Below are 18,182 nucleotides of genomic sequence, written 5' to 3'. Positions count from 1 at the left end.
GAGAATGCTAGCAAGGGAGCATTACATCACTGTGTGTGGAAATACAAAGCTGTCCAGGCTTTCCATGGAGGCTGTCAAAGACAGCACAAAGCAAATGGCTTTCAACCACATCTAGATGGGATCAACAAGGCCAGCAAAACTGGAAGACATGGAAAAGGAAATTTGTAAGCAGTGAGCCTGGAAATCTAAGGAAGCATGCTGGTGTGCCATGCCGATGACATAAGACCTATATGTAGAGATGTAATAGCCAACATTGTGTGGGTATTAAATGCCAGAGACCATTTTGAGCATTTGATGTTTATTATAATGTTTAATCCTCAAAACAACTATGAAATAAGAAATACTATTATCCTAATTTTCTATATAGACAATGAGGCTCAAAGGGCTTCTCCTGGCATGGAAGCAGAAGAGTAAAGGGGGATGCTTCTATTTCTTTAAACACAAGTTCTCCTTACATGGCCCAAGCTAGCCTTGAACTCATGATTCTCATTGCTGCAGCCCCCTGCCCAATAGACTTGGATTACAGATATGACCACCACACTCAGATCAGGGAGCCCACTTTTAAATAGTTAATTCAGTAGGCAATATACATTTGAGCTAAGAGTTTCATTCCTAAGAAAAATATAGTCCTAGGGAATGTGGAGACAATGATCCATCAGAGACTGTTAAATGGTAGCTAGGTAGTGCAAGCAAAGACTTTTGAGGTTTTATATCATTGTCTCCCTTCACCATATTTGTCAAAGGAAGGTTGTCCAGGGAGTCTGTCATGTTAGTTTTTATTGTAACTTGGCACAGCCTAGATTCCTGGGGAAAGGGAACCTCATTTGAAGAAGTGCCTCCACCAGCTTGTCCTTTGGGCACTTTCTTGATTTCTAAATGATATGAGCGGGGCCAGTCCACTATGGGAAGCACCATCCCTAAGCTGTTGTGCCTGCACTGTATAAAAAAATCTAGCTAAACAGGAAACAGCACTCTTCCATGGTTTCTGCTTGAGTTCCTGCCCTGAAATCCCTGAATCAGTGGTTCTAAACCAGTGGGTTGTGACCCCATTGGGAGTCACATATCAGATATCCTGCAATTCGTAACAGTAGCAAAATTGCAGTTAAGCAGTAACAACAAAATAATTTTATAGTTGGGGTCAGCACAACATGAGGAACTGTATCAAAGGGTTGCAGCATTAGTAAAGTTGAAAAGCACTGCCCTAAAGGATGGAATGCAACCTGTAAGTTGAAATAAATCCCCTTTTTTCTCTCATAAATCACTTTTGGTCATGGTTTTACCACTGTAAGAGAAAGTAAATGAGGGTAAGGCCTTTCTGGAATAACTCCACTGCCCCTCCATCTCACAGCTGTCCTCCATTATGACTTATTAGCAGGAATATTAAATCACATTGAAACACATATGCTAGACCTAAACAAAACAAATCGCAAGCGTTTTCTCATTCATCTTCACTACAGCCACTTGTCCGCAGACTACTCCTTACCACAATTCACAAATGAAAAGCTGATTCTCTGAGTGGACATCTAAATGTACGATTCTTCCTCATAATGCTACCTGTGATTCTCTTCCATCAACTTCTGCTGTATCTCACTCTTCTCTGTATCTGAACTGAGTAACAGCACTGTTCCACAAAACCATGTAAGTTTTCACCGCAGAACCTGAGAGTTGAGAGCGGAGGTGCTTGGCAATCACATTGCCTCTCCTGCCTCCTCTGGACAGATGCTGTGATCCTGTGCCTAGTGATACTCTAGCTGGCACAGAGATTTTCCAAACCCGGGTCAGTATGTTACTCTCATTACGCCCAGGGTGACTGTGGCATATCATTGCTGCAGATGAGACATAGTCAAAGAGCTTGATAATCAGAAAGAGACCAGAGAGGTTCCTCCTAGATCTGTGTGCCTGCTTAGTGAGCCTTGGGCAGCTGACTTCCCCCTTTCTCGGAACTCTTGGCTTCTAAACCACCTCAGCCCCTGGTTCTCTTGCCCTTATACTGTTCCATTAGGTCTTCTTTGCTGAATCTTCCTTATTTCTTGGCTTCTAGAAGTTAGTTACCTAGAGATCCACCTTACATATACCACCTCTACCAAGTCCTCACACAAGCTCATTCCGTCTTAAGACTAAACCCTGTCATGCATCAGCTCCAAGTCAGTGTCTCCCCAGTGGAACTCTCCCTTGAAATTCAGACTGGGCTATCTGTCTAGCTGCCATTGAATTCATCTGTTTGGATAGATACAGGCACTGAGAAAATCAGTCCCCATGACCAGGCCTCTGCTCCTTTCACAAACTTCTTCAACCCTATTCTTTTCTTTCTTTTTTGTGTTGTGTTGGGTTGTGTTGTGTTGGGTTTTGTTTGGGAGTTCTGGTGTTTAAACCTAGGATTTCATACATATTAATCAAGCTCTATGCCACTAAAAATACACCCAATTCATAAAGCGTCTTTCAGTGCAAATTGTGACTCTCATTCTGATGTACTGATAGCCAGGGATTTGAGATTTAGACCTTGTAAAGAACTTTTCAGAACTTCATAGTAAACTCCCACAGAGTGAGAGGCTTTGGCGATGTCAAAATTCCTTTCATTGCTTTTAGTAATTATTAACCCAAACTGAAGGTAGGTTTTTCCAAAAAAGAAAAAGAAAAAAGCAAAGTCATCATGATTACATAATCATGATGGAAATGTTGAAGTTTAGAAAAGGAAAACCTACAACTTAGTAAACAGACTGTAGACTTTGCCTTCAAAGCTATTAACGCTATTAACACACATAGAAATAATTTCACCAGATCTGATCCTCCATGTCTTTCCTGGTCCTCTGGGATAAGCAAAGCACAACAGAAGGATCTGAGGGCTTCTTGATTAAACAGCAACTTTAGTGACATTTAGCAAATTTACTAACATTTGCTGGGCATTGGTGGCGCATGCCTTTAATCCCAGTACTCGAAAGGCAGAGGCAGGCAGATCTCTGTGAGTTCGAGGCTAGCCTGATCTACAGAGCTAGTTCCAGGACAGACTCCAAAACAATACAGTGAAACCCCATCTGGGAGGGTGGGGGGGACGACTAACAAGAAACCAAATTTAGTAACATTTACAAAGAAACTAACATTAGACTAAATGTAACACTTGCAATAGTTTATAAGACTTCAAAATACTTTTTACAGTTTTATTTATGTTTAAGATTACTTCATAGCAATTTCTATAGCTGTATCCACCAACAGTTTCACCTATATTTTAGTATCCATAGAACAGTATGTACTTTAACTGTGGTAGTAAAGCCACATGACTTAACCTAAATTGCCAGATAATCTCAAATCATAACTATGCTTTAAAGACCCTAATTTCCTAACCAAGATAGAAAATCAAGATTAAAAACAAGGGCAGAACCTTTGTATATATGTTTCAATAGGTAAAGGCACTTGTTGCCAAGTCTAACTTCCTGAGTTCAATCCCCAGGACCCACATGGTGGAAGGAGAGTACTGTCTTCTGCAAGTTGTCCTCTGACCTCTGTGTGTGCTTCATGGATGTATGTATACACACACAAACACACAATTAAATTCTTAAAAAATAAAACAACACTTTTATAAGTCGTAAGCACTGAAACCTTTGTTCTAAATTTTTATATATGTAAAAATGTGATAGTATGTATGTATACAAGTGATTTTTAAAGTCCTTTATCCAGTTTTGTTTATAAAATCAATAGGCAAATGTCTCTGGAAACACATGTGTCATCTGGAATAGATGACTGAAGCTCAACCTCAGAATTTTGACTTCCTACCTTAGTACACTTGATTTAGTGATAGCATCTTCTTCTCAAATATATCATAGCCTTCCTTCCTCCCTCTCTCCCTTTTCCCCTCCTTCCCTCTCTCTTCCTCTCCCTCTTCTTCTCCCTCTCCCCCTCCTCTCTCTCTCTGTCTCGGTCTCTCTCTCTTTCTCTCCCTCTCTCTTTCTCTATCTGAATATGTTATATGCATGTTTATGCACAGGTGTATAATGGGCAAGTATACACTTGAGGCCAGAGGAAGACATCAGGCACCCTGCTCCATTACTCTCCACCTCATTTTATAGAAAAAGGGTCAGTTGCTGAACCCAGAGCTAGGCTAGTAGCAAGCAAGCTCCAGAGATGCCAGCATGGTACTAAGGATACAAACTTTGTACGTGGTTCAGGGAACTTGAACTCAGGTTTTCATGCCATCTCCCTTAGCATCCTTTTAATTGGCACAAACTAATTTGGTTATATATTTGGCAACATCTTAAGGTAACTGAATTGAGAATGAATGTACTGTGTTTTAGAGAATGGGTACTCTTCAGTTTTTGTTTCTAAAAGTTTAACATTTTAAAATTATGTATAATTATAAAAGCATAATTTTAAATACTTTTGGCAAGGCTTGTTTGAATGAAGCTCCTGGCAGCTATAACCTTAATGATTCACTTACAGGCCTATCCTAAAGATGCTCTTCACATGAAGGACAGTTGTGGACTTGGCTATAGCAATTTACTTAATTTATCTTAAATTTGGTTTCAGTGAGCAACCCTAATTAACCTGATTTTTTGCTGATAATCACTGTCAATGGAATCAAATCACAAATCCGGGGATGGATTGAGCGGCACCCAGAAGGAAGCAGCCCTCCGCGCATTGGTCCAGCGCACAGGATATAGCTTGGTCCAGGTAGGAACTTCTTGTGATGTCTGCTGAGACTTGACACTGAATTCAAAGTCCTGGAAACATTAGTGTCCCTTGATGCAGAATTCAGGCAGTCCCTGCACACTTCTCACAGAGCTGTCTTTTCAGCTCTGAAGGTGACCTTGTAGATGAAATTCTTTCTCCCCTAGATTATACACTCAACCTTAACTTGTTTCTTGAAAAATTGAACCATTATCCACAGTCACAGAGACTATTATAGTTTTGAAAGGACATTTTACCATGTGAAAAGGCAGCTAGAACCCACAGTTCCTAGTGAGGGTGAACTCAGATAATGTTATAGGAATTGGTAGAGAACAAAGGCCCTTGCACATGAAGGAAAACTCCAAGATGTGGCTTCCAGGAAGGTAACATTTGGTCAGCTGAGCTATTCCAGCTTGTCCAATCTAGAGCATATAACAGTAATGTCTGTCCATGTTGGCCCATTGAAAAAACAAAACAGGGGCCACAAAATGCTAATTGTTAGGAATTATTTACATATGCTCATTGTCATTGTGGTAATTTCTTTTAGGGAATATATGCAACATTAAGGAGTTGTCTGGTGTTAGATACATAAAAATTATCTCAGAATACACAATGCCCCTTTAGTAGTGAAACACTGTGGATTCACCAACCACTGATTTTCACCCACATACTTTTCCAACAAACTCAAATCCACCAACCATTATCAACACAAATGGTACATCTAAGTAGGGATAAAACATGCCAGTCCTGCTTTTTATTAGCTGTGCTATTGTTAGATTATTAAGAATGTCCTAGGTTTACTTATGCTAATACTATAAATCATATATGCATTGTTATGCATGATACAATGCCTCAATGATTTATATTTTTCATTCCAATAAAGAGTGCTATTCAAGCTTTTTCTTTTTAAATGTTTCATGAGCTTTTGTTATTCCATGGTTGGCTTTTTAAAGTTTCATTAAGTCAAGGGAGACACTGAGATATTTGCTATAGTACTTACCAAAAGCTGAGCTATTTTAGAATCAATGAACTGTAAAAGTTTTTATCTCTAAAATGAATGGATAATTCAAATATTTATGTATCTTTATATTACACTAAAACAATCACTGACAGTGCTAAAGAATTTAGTCTATAAAGCAATTAAGTTTAATGTAACTTGTTTTTCACATGTCTTCAAGCACAGTTAACTGTAAAGATGGTCTCACTTTTTTAAAAAATAAGATGGTTTTTCATAATTTTTATCGATAAATTCTTCCATAAATATTTTAAAATACATACATATATATGTATATACATATATCTATGTATACTTACACACATGCATATATATGTATATACATATATCTATGTATACATACACACATGCATATATATATATACATACATATATATATATATATATATATATATATATATCATATATATCCTCAGGCCTGAAACATTTATTCAGGGATTTGACCACTTTTAGAACCTATTAGTCAATCTTTAGGCACATAAGAGTAGTTCACCTCTCTGGTGGTATATAACATGATAGAAGTAAGTAAAAATCTGTCAAAAACACCATAGAATACCTTGCTATCACAAACCTAAGCAGATGAAAGTAAGGAAATGCTTAAATAAATTATGACTGCATAGCCACTGTTATCAACAAGCAAAATTTAAGTGGAAACTCCTACATCATAAACTGCCCGTTTAACTTTATTCTCTAAGCAGGCACACCCCCCCCCCACATAGGGTTAGGTAAGCCTCATAATATTTTAGTAATATTTATGTAATAAGAGTTTCCTTGTGAAAATGATGATATTTCCGTCAAATATAATTATTATGAGTCAACATTCTGCCCCTTCCTATAGGTATCAGAGTAGGAAAGAATTTCTATTTCCTGGTCTAGTCCTTCTCTGTTAACTACAAGTTCTCACTTGGCCTTGAAGCAGCAGGATGGATGAAGCAAAAGAGAGCAGGGAGGGGGTTATGCTTCACCAGTTCTGGCCCAGGGATCTGAGGAACTATAGCTGTAGTGACCCTCTGTATGATCACAGACACAGCCCAATTTCCCTGCCAGAGGACTCTCCTCCACTGAGTTCATCTAGATAGCAGCCACCTCTTGAGAAGATGGAAGATAAGCCATGATAGTCATTTTAGAAGTACATATATCTAGGCCTTCAAAAACTACCTTGTTGGAACTTAATGAAGCTCTACTGAAGTATGTTTTGATAGCAGAATGATTATTGAGTCTGAAGTTCTCCAATAACATGGAAGGCTAGCATTCCAAAAAACTAGTTGCTTAGTCCTAATAGTTCCAATAAATGTGATATATGTAAATACATGCATAATAAATCATTTTGAATCAGAAATCTCTCCTGATTTGGGCTGCAGAATATAGAAATGACACAATCAGAAGGCCTATAAGCTCACCTACTCCTTATCAAATGTGAAGTGTATGATCATGAACAAGTTTCCTAGTTTCTGGAGACCTTAACTTCCCCTAAAGTCAGTAAGGTCCAACCCTACACTTTTAGCCTTGATTTTGTCTGAGTGTGCTCATGGTCAGCTAATTGAATTCTTTAGGTGAAAGAATAGACCTGTGTACCAAGACAAAACCTCAGGCTCTATGATTTAAGAAAAGTTCCTTCATCTTCCTAATACTTCAGCATTCCTCTGCTGGGATAAAAGAATGACTGATACCAAAAAGTCAGAAGACAGCCTCAGCTTTTTGTTGTTTTTTGTTTGTTTTAAATCTCTGAACAAAAAATGAAGGTGTTAGTTAACTCCTGACTTGAAGGAATTGCTTTTCTGTGTCTTTCCAGTATGGTATCACATTCAAAGCACAGAGGTGACGGGTTTGTGTTTTCTTATCACCAGTAGGACAAACACAGTTATCAAAAATAGAATTTACAAGTTACTTAATAACATAAGCTAGCCCTTAATGTGGCAACTGATGCAACAACGCGTGCTTATGAGGATTAAGAGCAGAAGTTGTAACATCTCCCTTTATATAACTGAATATTCTTGGATATTAGTGTCTGAACATTTCATCAAAGTCCTTTGGGGACTAAGAAACACAATGCTGCATTCTTAAAACAGAAAGATTTAAATAATTGTTACTTCAAAACTTTTGTATAAAGGTAACGAGTTAAACTTTAAACTCCATAGCAGCACTACGTGATATAGAAATATCTGGAAATTGTGCTGCAGTGTTACAGTTTAAACAGCCTTTGCCTCTGGGTGGTGAGGTTATTTGAGGTTTTTTTGTTTTTTTTTCTATTTTCTACACCTAGTTATATTTCCTAGATTTCAAAAGCCAGCAAATATTGTTTTTAGGAGAATCAAGGGAAAATATCCTGCATTCCAAGAGTAGGAGATTTCAGATTCCTATAGTCAAGAAAAGATTTGAACAGGTCATTCAATAAACTGACTCCAGCAACTAAGAATAACGTGACGTGGAAAAGTGTCTATACCTTAACATTTAATTTTATAACCTGAATGTTTTAGATAACATTTAAGAAATTATCTATACATGAATTTAAAACTGGAAAATATTCTCTCTGACTAAGTACATTTTTTTTCATGTCTGATATTTTCTTTATTTTCCAGTCTTTCCACAGTGACTATGGATTATTTGAGGGGGAAAGTACCCTAAAGTAGAAAAATTTATAATAATTACTCATGGGAAAATTGAACAGTTTTCATAGAGAGAATTTCACTATTTAATCTGGAGTTATTGAGCAAATCTTTGTTTAATATTTGTTTCATATTGAAAGAGTCCAAACCTTCTCTTCACAGTTAAGACTGCCCTAGGATTACACACCATAGACTGGCGAACAGTCAAGTGTAGCTATAGTCTGTATCTAAACTCAACATTGTACGCAAATGGGCTTTATATTTCAAAGGGTTAATATTTTGTTTAAAAGCCTAAAATGTCAACTATCTGATGTGTTTTCTGATCTCAAATGGTAACCTTAATCTAGAACTCTGTTCCATAAACTAAACCACAATTTTTAAGAAAATTTTTCCAACATAAATAAAAAGTGGTATGTCCAAAACTAGCAGTGAAGAAGGAGGAGGAGGAGAAGAAATAAAAAGGAGAATAACATGACCACTTGTAAAGTGTGGAGAAGATTTTTATTGTGAGATAAGGAAGAGAGTAGGTAGAGGAAGAGTTCAAGTGTAACGTGGCTGGCAGACTAACCCAGACGGTGAAAGAAAGGGAAAGCAAGAGAGGAATCACTACAAAACAGGAGGAGTTGTCTGGGCCAAGAGGCCAAGAGGGGAAAGGGTTTTTTAACACTAGAATAGGCAAAATGACTGGATTATATAGGGAAGAGTCACTGAGGAAAGGGAAGCCCAATCCACTCACTCCCTGAGGGGTTGGGGCTAGAGAAGATTAGGGTAGGAGGCAGGTTTGCTCCTGTAACAGATAAGGACTGAAGGATGCTGGGAGAAGCTGGCAGTCTAGTCTGCTTTGGTATGTTAAATAGACACCCCAATCAGCCATTTGTTCTGGGAAGTAGATGCAACCTTTATTATTTCCCCCATTTATGCTAACTCAAGTACCTAGCCTCTTATTGATACATTGATTGACTCCGCAAAGAGGACTGTGGTGTCTACCTTTGTGAAGATTATTCTCATTGGAAAACAGGAAGCAAGCAAGAAAAGCAGCGGCAATCAAAGATTGTCAGTTCCTAGGATTTGAATCATAAACCAGGTTGCATGACAGAAGCAGGTGACCTTCTTCAGACAAGATGTCACTGTTAGAACATCTCAAAGAGCCACGAAGATGCCATCACTGCTGCCACAGGGAACTGCACCTTAACCAAAATATTCACCAAATGGGAAACATGTTTGGGAAGTGAAGACATTTGTTTCAAAGAATGCCACATTAAAATGATGCAAGTTGGCCTCACTTCCCTTTAATAGGGCATGCATGTGTCTAGTTACTGTAACAATACCCCATCTTTATTTTTTTTTTCCTAAGACAGGGTTTCTCTGTGTTGCTTTGGAGCCTGTCCTGGAACTAGCTCTGTAGACCCAGCTGGCCTTGAACTCACAGAGATTCACCTGGCTCTGCCTTAAAGGCAAAAGGCATGCACCACCAACACCTAGCTAACAATCCTCCATCTATTTTTTACCCTTAAGTTTTACATGTTGGCTCTCTGGTTAAGAGGGTTCCCAAATAATTATATGTTTTTATTCTAATTTTCAAGCAATAATAAGCATATATTATATATATATGTATGTATATATATATTATGTATATATATATATATATATGCTGTAAAGTAAAAAGAATGGCATTATGTCAGCATAAATCTATCTCATTTGAATAACAATGCCCTCTGAAAGGCAACCCAACCTAAGTTAACCAGACTCCTTTCAGCTAGATGCATCAAACCGCCAAGGTAGGGCAAAAAGAGGATCCTGAAAGAGCATCAACAGAAGAGCAGTACAAGAGAGTCAGTTGTGCTTAGCATCAGAAACTTTACAAGCCGAGAGAGAATAAAACTATATAACATAGTCAAAGTTCTGAAGGGACAAACTGCTAGTCAGGAATACTGTGTCCAGTAAAAGCAGCCTTCAGACAGAGGTGTCAAGGGTGTCCCAGGGAGAAGCAGATGGAAGTCATGATCATCAGGCTTCTCTTAGAAGAAGCATTAAAGAGAGATCTTGAGGACAAAAAGATGATAAAGAGTGACATGAAAACTGCTGAAGGAAAAAAAGTAAATACATTAAAAAATTTTAAAAACTCGCCGGTAAATACTAGGCCAATTCAGAATACTCCAGAAGATTAACCCACCTCCAGTTCTACAAAAAATAGTAATGGTCCTACTGATGGTAATAATAACAATAATAATAGCAATGAGTAATATGTAACACCAAGGTATAAATAGTAACATTAGCAATTACCTTTTAAAAACATGATCACAGTTATTGGTTAAAAATAATATGTTAAATCCATAGAGTTGTTTTTATGAGCCTCTTGCTAATTACAAAGTAAAAACTCATTGCAGGAAGCTGGAAAGGTAATGATGGCTCAGTGGTTAAAAATACTAAAGTTTGATTACCAGCACCCAAATGGTGGCTAACAAACATCTATAACTCCAGTTCCAGAGCATCCAATGCCCATTTCTGGTCCCTATGGATACCAGGCACACACATGTTACATGTTACATGTAAAAGACCCATATACATAGGGCATTTTAGAAATACACATAAATTTAAAATTAATCTTTTTTAAAGCTCATTACACAGCATGTGAGAGATAGAGGAGGCAGATCGCTAAGTTCAACTCCAGCCTGATCTACAGAGTGAGTTCCAGGACATCCATGGCTACACAGAGAAACCCTATCTCAACAAAACAAAATAAACAAAAAATACACTGATTACAGATACATTTAAAAACAAAGAAATGAGAGTACTCTATCAGAGATACACTATTTAACCAAAGGGGATACAGTAAAAGAAGGGATAAATAAGTAATTTACAAAGCAACTAAATGAAGGTAATAAGTATTTAAAAATCAGTAATTAACTTAAATATAAATGAACTGAGTTTTCAGCTAAAAGACAGTCTAGATGCAAAAACAGAAGACCCAACACTATACTGATTGCAGAGATTCACGTCAACTGAAGGGTGTATACAAACTGAAGTAAAACAATAGGAGATGCCCACGCACATGGCATAGGAAGAACATATAAGAAGTTGCACAGACACCTGTTAACACACACATGAAAGCAGAAACTGTAGAAGAAGACAAAGGTTATCAAATAAAGAATTAAGCTCAACAAAAGGCTGCAAAGAGCAACGTGGGGACCACTGAGGTGACCAGTTTCCTTTAGCTGCACTGGCTTAAAAAGAGGCAGGCAGAAAAATCAGGGTAGCATTGACTTAGTCTTTTCTGTCACTGCACATAAACCCTAAAGACAGAGATAGAAACTAGACTTCATGATAAAACACAGCTTCTTCGTCCTTTCTCTTCTGCTGTGTATTCTCACCACCCGCTCCTTCCTGGGCTATTCAAGGATTTAGATCATCTGTGTCCATCTTATGAATACATAGTTGGACAAGTCAAACTCTTGGAGATAGGAGCTTATTCACGCTTGCTTCTGCAGCCACTCACGGGGCAATTTTATTTCAAAGCTCAAAGGAGACTTGCTTCTTCTAGATAAAGATGCCGGTGTTGGGTGTAAGCCTCCAAATGAAGGGAGAGTTCTATGAACCACTTGGTCCAACATCTGTGGGAACTCCATCATCCAAGGAAATGCTTGCGCTCCTGCCGCTGTTTTCAAATAGCACTGAATCGCTCCTTAAATCCCCTAACAGAAACTTAGCACAAGAGATCTTCAGCAGAAGAATCAGCATCAGCACAAGCTAGGCAGTGTGGTACGCTTCCTCAGACAAGAAGCACAGAGGCGCTCTATTTTGTCAACTTAAAAATTAGTATGAACTTCATGACCCAAATGTTCAGGTTAGGGTTGGGTTAGGGTTAGGGTTAGGGTTAGGGTTTCAGAAACACAGATGGGAGTTTTTAACTTTGGACTTTGCTTTAAGACAATTTAAAGAATTTCCTAAGTGCTATTTTTTTTTTCAAAAAGTATTCTTCATATACACACAACTTCATCGTTGATCAAAAATGAAGGCAAACATATCTCTGAGCTAGTGTGCTTGCATTGCATCAATAATTAAATCTTCTTGGCCGAAAATCTGGTACTGCAAGGCACAGAGCATCATTAATGGTTTTGAGAATTGATTGATATTTTGATTTTGTAATCACCCACGCTGAGAATGCCTTGTCATGCACACATATAGTACAAAATAGCAGAGGACAGGCCATTTCAGAAATGGTTGGAAATTGCGTCCCAAAACCAAGCCAAAATTCGTCTAATGATTATTTTATGAAACGTGACAAGTCAGTAACTCAAACAGAAATTTTTAAAATCAAACATTCTAGCATAATAAAATCCAAAGATATACTAACTTAACGCTCACATGCTGAGGGATGAGGGTAAGAAAATATTGTCATTCCCCATGTTTCTGCCAAACGAGAAGTTTTTGTGCATAAGTACAAAACACTGTAATTTGTGACATATGACAGTTTTGAATCTGAGCCCAGGTGTATTGGGTAATGCCCAGTGGCACTGAGCACATGCTGGCATGCACAATGGACAGCGTACATGCTGCCTGTTTACAAACAGGGCTGCAGCAAAGTTTCAGGATGCAATACAGGCGAGCCCTCCCAGAAACAGGGATCCATCATGCATTTGCTTTTGAATTCTTTTTTGGTCATTGAGTGTCAAGAAACTTTTTGTTGACACCAAATTTTTCAGTACTCCATGTTTATTGATGCAACCCTACATGGAAGTCACTATCGGTAGTTTATACTCAGAGGCTACTGCTTAAACTACAGATGGTAAAAGCCCAAAACACATGACTGTGTCTGCCAAGTGCCTCCCAGTTTATATCTAAAATACAACAGGCACCTAGATATTGGAGCAATGCATCAAGATGAGTGTCCAGAACCATAGGTGGGCAGAGCATAGCAATCCTCTGATTTTTACCCATAAAATGAGAGTACAGGCTAATAATGTATGAACCATGAAGAACAATATTGAAACTAAAAGCGTGGTCTTAGGATTCACTTGTGTCTCTGCCATTAATACTATGTGCATGAATTTAGGTGGACTCTGTGTCTAGGGTATGTCATTCACACATGAGGAAGACTGTGTGAGTTGATGCATTCGAGGACTTATGTAATGCCTGGCTTATTGATAGCCAACTACTGCTTTGTTGACATTATTTTTATGTGCAAATAACAGGAGTCAATTCTAGCTAGTCAAACAGAAAGTCTTATGTTAAAATGGTATTAAATCTTTAAAACTTTGGATTATTTTTCATTTAAATTTTTTGAGAATTTCATAACTGTATTGACATCATGTCCACCCCTCTCTCTTCCCCTCCAAATTTTCCCATCCTCCAACTCCCTCTCATATTCATGATTTCTTCCTTGTTATTATTACATACATACATACAAGCAACTCTACATGGACTCAGTATGTTATACATTACATGTATATCCCTTATTATAAATACTATAAATGCATATACTACATATATAACATGCATTGTACATGTATTTAAATTTTACAAGGCTCCATGCCTAGATGCTGATGAAAGTTGGATTTTGAGAACGAGGTTAAGGGAAAATTTATGAATGATACCCAAAATCACATCAAATTTATAACAATGAGAAAATTTACCCACCTTCACTCAACTTTGAACTATTACAGATTTTGGATCAGAACTCAGTTTTATTACACTATAAGCCATGGCCGTCCAAGCTGCAACAAAAGCTAGAAAAGTAAATAGCTGACATTTTTGAAGCCTCCAGAAGATAGAGTTTCCCAGTGTACAATAGATTCTGCTACATGATGGACAAAATAAACAGTTTTCAGCGTTATTTCTAAGATTTATTGCTCAGAATGACCTATTAAACAGTTATCTGGTTTTAACCAAAGTTGAGAAGATGGTAGCCATAATTTCATCATGAAGAACTTGAAATATCTGTGGGGAGGAGAATTCTAAACACTGTTGACATAAGCTAAGTTACCAGGCAGCCTCAGCATGCAATACCTAAAAAAGAAACTGGATTTATAACTAGGGTGAGTCTTCAGTTTTCAATTAGACAGTTCAAAGTTTTCTGCCTATTTATGTGGCTGTGGAAACAGAAAGGGGTTTGAAAAACGTGGCTGTAAAGAAAGGTAAAATTCCCAGAGTTTGATAAACATTCTCTCATATTTAAAAAGAAAAATCTCTAAGAAAATATTTCTAGTCTGTTTTTCTAAACTATGAATATGTTTGGGTTAGTGAGGAGAGTAAGGCCCTGAGGGCATCAGCCAGGAGAGAAAGGCACAGATTTAGTCTGGCTTTACCTATTTTAAACTCCTCAGCTATAAAAATAGGGCCTGAAATATCAGTCCACTGTCCTTGCAGAGTGATGGACAGCTATTCTGACCCTGTGACTAATGCCCAGAGCCTGCCTCAAATTGCTCTGGACTTCTGCTGGTGCATTCCAAGCCTAGTGGGTGGTTCCCAGGGCAAATGTTCCCCATTGCTTGAACTTCAGAGCATCTCTAGACTGGTTGGACTCTGCAATCCCTAAGACTATCATTGGACATTTTTCATGTGTTTATAGAAACCATAAAAACATAATTAATAAGTTTTTAATCACATAAGCAAATGGAGCTCTCATACTCATATACATTATTATTTTCTGCAACTACAGCAACCAAGACAATGGGAACAAACCTTAAAAGGTCACTCTACTCACTTCTTATTTATTTTCAATTAAAAAAAAAACACTCATGTGATCAAAGATTCCAGAAGAGTTGCTTTACCATTGTGGAACATGACTTTGATTCCCTCAATCTAAGGGGTAAAAATATTGAACAAATCTATGCTGTGTGTTCTAACAATTAGTTAGGATTATAAATATCTGAAATGCACAAGAAAGAATATAAGAGGGATAGCTGTCACCCAAATGGCGAGATTTGGCCCCGGGTGGGGAGGGGGATTGATTACAGAGGGTATATACCCTTTTTTATACAATCAGAGTGAGATACGTTCTCCCCAAAATTTTGTGTAACTGAATGATTGGAAGTTGGAAAGAGTTTTATGTGAGGCAGATCACTTTCTGATTAATGGCAAGACAGACATTTTCATACACTGAGTTTAACGTCTGTGTCGGTTGTAAGTTCCTAGGCATTCCAGCATCAAGGCCATAATATGTAGGTATTAAGCTGATGAACTCAGGCTGATTTTCTGTGTTCAAACCCTGGCTTCTCTGCATAACCACCCTATGACCTCAGCAAATCACTCTGGGACTTTGTATCTTCTGTAAAATGGGACAGCAATCGTTCCTGTGCCAGGACACAGCTCTGAGGCTAGAACACTATGTAGCATTCAGGAGCTGATATCCAGGCATTAGCTAGAAAACCAGCTTCACAAATTTCAAATTGACATGTTTAGAAAACGCTTGGTTGAGGCACAGATACCACATTATTGTCAGGGGAGTTGTTGTTTTACTAAGATAAAATACGTCATTTCTCAGGTTTGGTGGTGATATTAAAGTTTTGCTGCTAGATAACCCTTTAAGAATATAGGATAAGAAATTACAAGTGTTCTCTAGGAGAAGCTCTAAAGATTTAGTAAGATGAAACATGTCCTGTGGCTTGAAGCAAAATGTAACCAGGGCAATACATCCTTTGTTGTATTATTTAAGACAACATCATATAAGTTAACTCAAAATAAAAAGGTGTATCTGACCGCAGACATCTTTTAAATACTGTTAGGGAAAGCTCTGACAAAATAATGGAAAACTGGTGCTGGAGAGATGGCTTAGCGGTTAATAGCACTGACTGCTCTTCCAGAGGACCCGACTTCAATTCCCAGCTTCCACATGACAGCTCACAACTGTTTAACTCGTTCCAGAGTATTCTACACCCTTATGCAGACATTCATGCAGGAAAACAAGGCATTGCTCATCACATAAAAGTAAATAAATCATTTCTAAAATGATTTGGTATAGACAGAGCCTAGAAGTGATGTTACAAGCTGCTTTATTTATTTATTTCTTTTAATGATAAGCAGTTGCCTCACAAAATGATGTTCTTAAACTAAAAGATACCTTTCAAAAGTATACACAGAAAACAGCTGGTAAGGCAGATTAAATTTTCTGCCAGCAATTACTCTTGAGGACGACAGGAGTGATACACTGGGCCATTTTCCTTTCCACTCTGTATATTATGTTTGCTACACAACACCATGCATCCTGGCACAAAACTACCTAATATATTAATGGTGACTTTTGTAATGAATGTCATCATTTGGAACCTTTAATAGTCACACTAAAACATAATGATCTGGTATTCCACCTATGCTGAAGTGCATTGTGGCTTGTTTATCTTCCTTCAACAGATGAACTTCAGACCAGCAGCACCAGACTATGCCCGCACTTTGGTCTTTAACCCCTAGGAAAACAGGTTGTTGCCACTGAAGGAAAATGTTAGTGCCATTCCTCTCCAAAAAAAAAAAAGAGGTCTGAGAGAAATAGAGAAGTCAGTGTTCTTTGAACTGAGAACATCATTGCCCGCCCCCATAAACAGCATTAGGAAACATCTTACCACACTGTCACCTTTAGAAACAGACTTAAATCATTCAGCAGCAGCAACCCCCCCCCAAAATTATCCAGTTGACCTCCCTAGGTGTTAACTTCATGTTTTTCTATTCACATGGCCTCTATATTGCTTGGCTTATGGAAGAGGGAAGAAGGAAATCAGTAATAGCTGAGTATTGATTATGGGCTAAGGGCCAAGGGCCAACCTTGCCTATTTAATGCAGTTTACCCTCTGGACAAAGGCAGTTGTTACAGCTACTTTGCACATGAGAAAAGTGAGGTTCTGAGAGGTAGTTATTTGCCCAAAGTCCCACAGCTAGTGAGTAATGAATGGAGTCTAAGTGTGCTGCCACTACACACAACCATAAAGCTAAATCAGAGCCCAGATCTCAGTGACAGTCAGATCACGTGATGGCCTACCTTGGGACATTTATACAACAATAGGACAACCTATCTCTTTAATCATTAAGAAGGTGGGACTGAGTTCAGTATTTTACTACAGTAAGATGAAATGACAAAAAAAAATTGCTTGTGCCTTTGTGTAGACCCATAGGGTTTGGATCACTTCTCTGTATTAGAGTGCACACTCACTCTAAAACACTGTGGCCCATGAGACGCTGTATAAAGGCATCCTTGAATAACTTCTTGTATTGTTCAGTACTTTACAAGCGTCAGTCACGTTTATCTTGAGCAAGCCTTTGAGGCAGAGAAGTGTTAAGATTCTCATAGACAAGTCTTTAACATTTTTTTTCTACAAGCCAACTACTATTACTTGACAATGACAAATATTCCCTAAAATAGTCCTTAACTAAAGTGATATTTTTTTAAAAAATAAGGAGAACAAACTAAAGATTTTGATATTTTCTTCTCTCCCTCTTCCATCATCTTCCCTGGACAAAGGAAAATGGGCAAAGAAAATATGGAGGTCCTCCACCAGGCTGGGATGCTACACCCCCAGAAAGGGGCTGTGAGATTTTTATTGGAAAACTTCCCCGGGACCTTTTTGAGGATGAACTCATACCATTGTGTGAAAAGGTGAGTCCAAATTAGATTTTTTTTCTTTCAGGAGAAAAATATTATTCTCTTTAGTATGCTTTTACTATTTTTCAACTTTTTTTAAAGCTCTGTGTAAAATGTATGTATGTATACAATGTGGTGTGTATTTATGCCCATGTGTGTGGGTATGGATTAAGGCAACACATTTGTGATGGTCTGAAGACAGCATCGGTGTCTAACTTCACCTTTTATTTTGTTTGAGTCAGGGTCTCTTATTGTTAACTACTGCATAATCAAAGCTAGCTAGCTCTTGGGCTTCCGGATTTCTCCTGTGCAGGACTCCCAGCTCACTGTAGGA

General features: G+C 38.0%; 1 protein-coding gene across 3 annotated transcripts in view; it reads left to right on the top strand.

The window, feature by feature from the left end:
* A1cf (APOBEC1 complementation factor) overlaps positions 1-18,182 on the top strand; it is a 74,089-nt gene that overhangs the window by 19,053 nt on the left and 36,854 nt on the right. For 2 of the 3 annotated variants that reach the window (XM_051199918.1, XM_051199917.1), the window contains exons 2-3: positions 4,519-4,662; positions 17,729-17,863. In XM_051199918.1, the coding sequence (XP_051055875.1) occupies positions 4,564-4,662; positions 17,729-17,863 (234 nt within the window). In that variant the 5' untranslated portion in view covers positions 4,519-4,563. The remainder of the gene's footprint in view (positions 1-4,518; positions 4,663-17,728; positions 17,864-18,182) is intronic. The other variant, XM_051199919.1, reaches the window with a different exon arrangement.

The sequence above is a fragment of the Phodopus roborovskii genome, unplaced genomic scaffold (genome assembly GCF_943737965.1).
Source record: "Phodopus roborovskii unplaced genomic scaffold, PHOROB, whole genome shotgun sequence".
In the NCBI taxonomy this organism is placed as follows: Eukaryota; Metazoa; Chordata; class Mammalia; order Rodentia; family Cricetidae; genus Phodopus; species Phodopus roborovskii.
The sequence above is the reverse complement of the archived record's forward strand: the minus strand, read 5'-3'. Positions and strand labels throughout refer to the sequence as shown.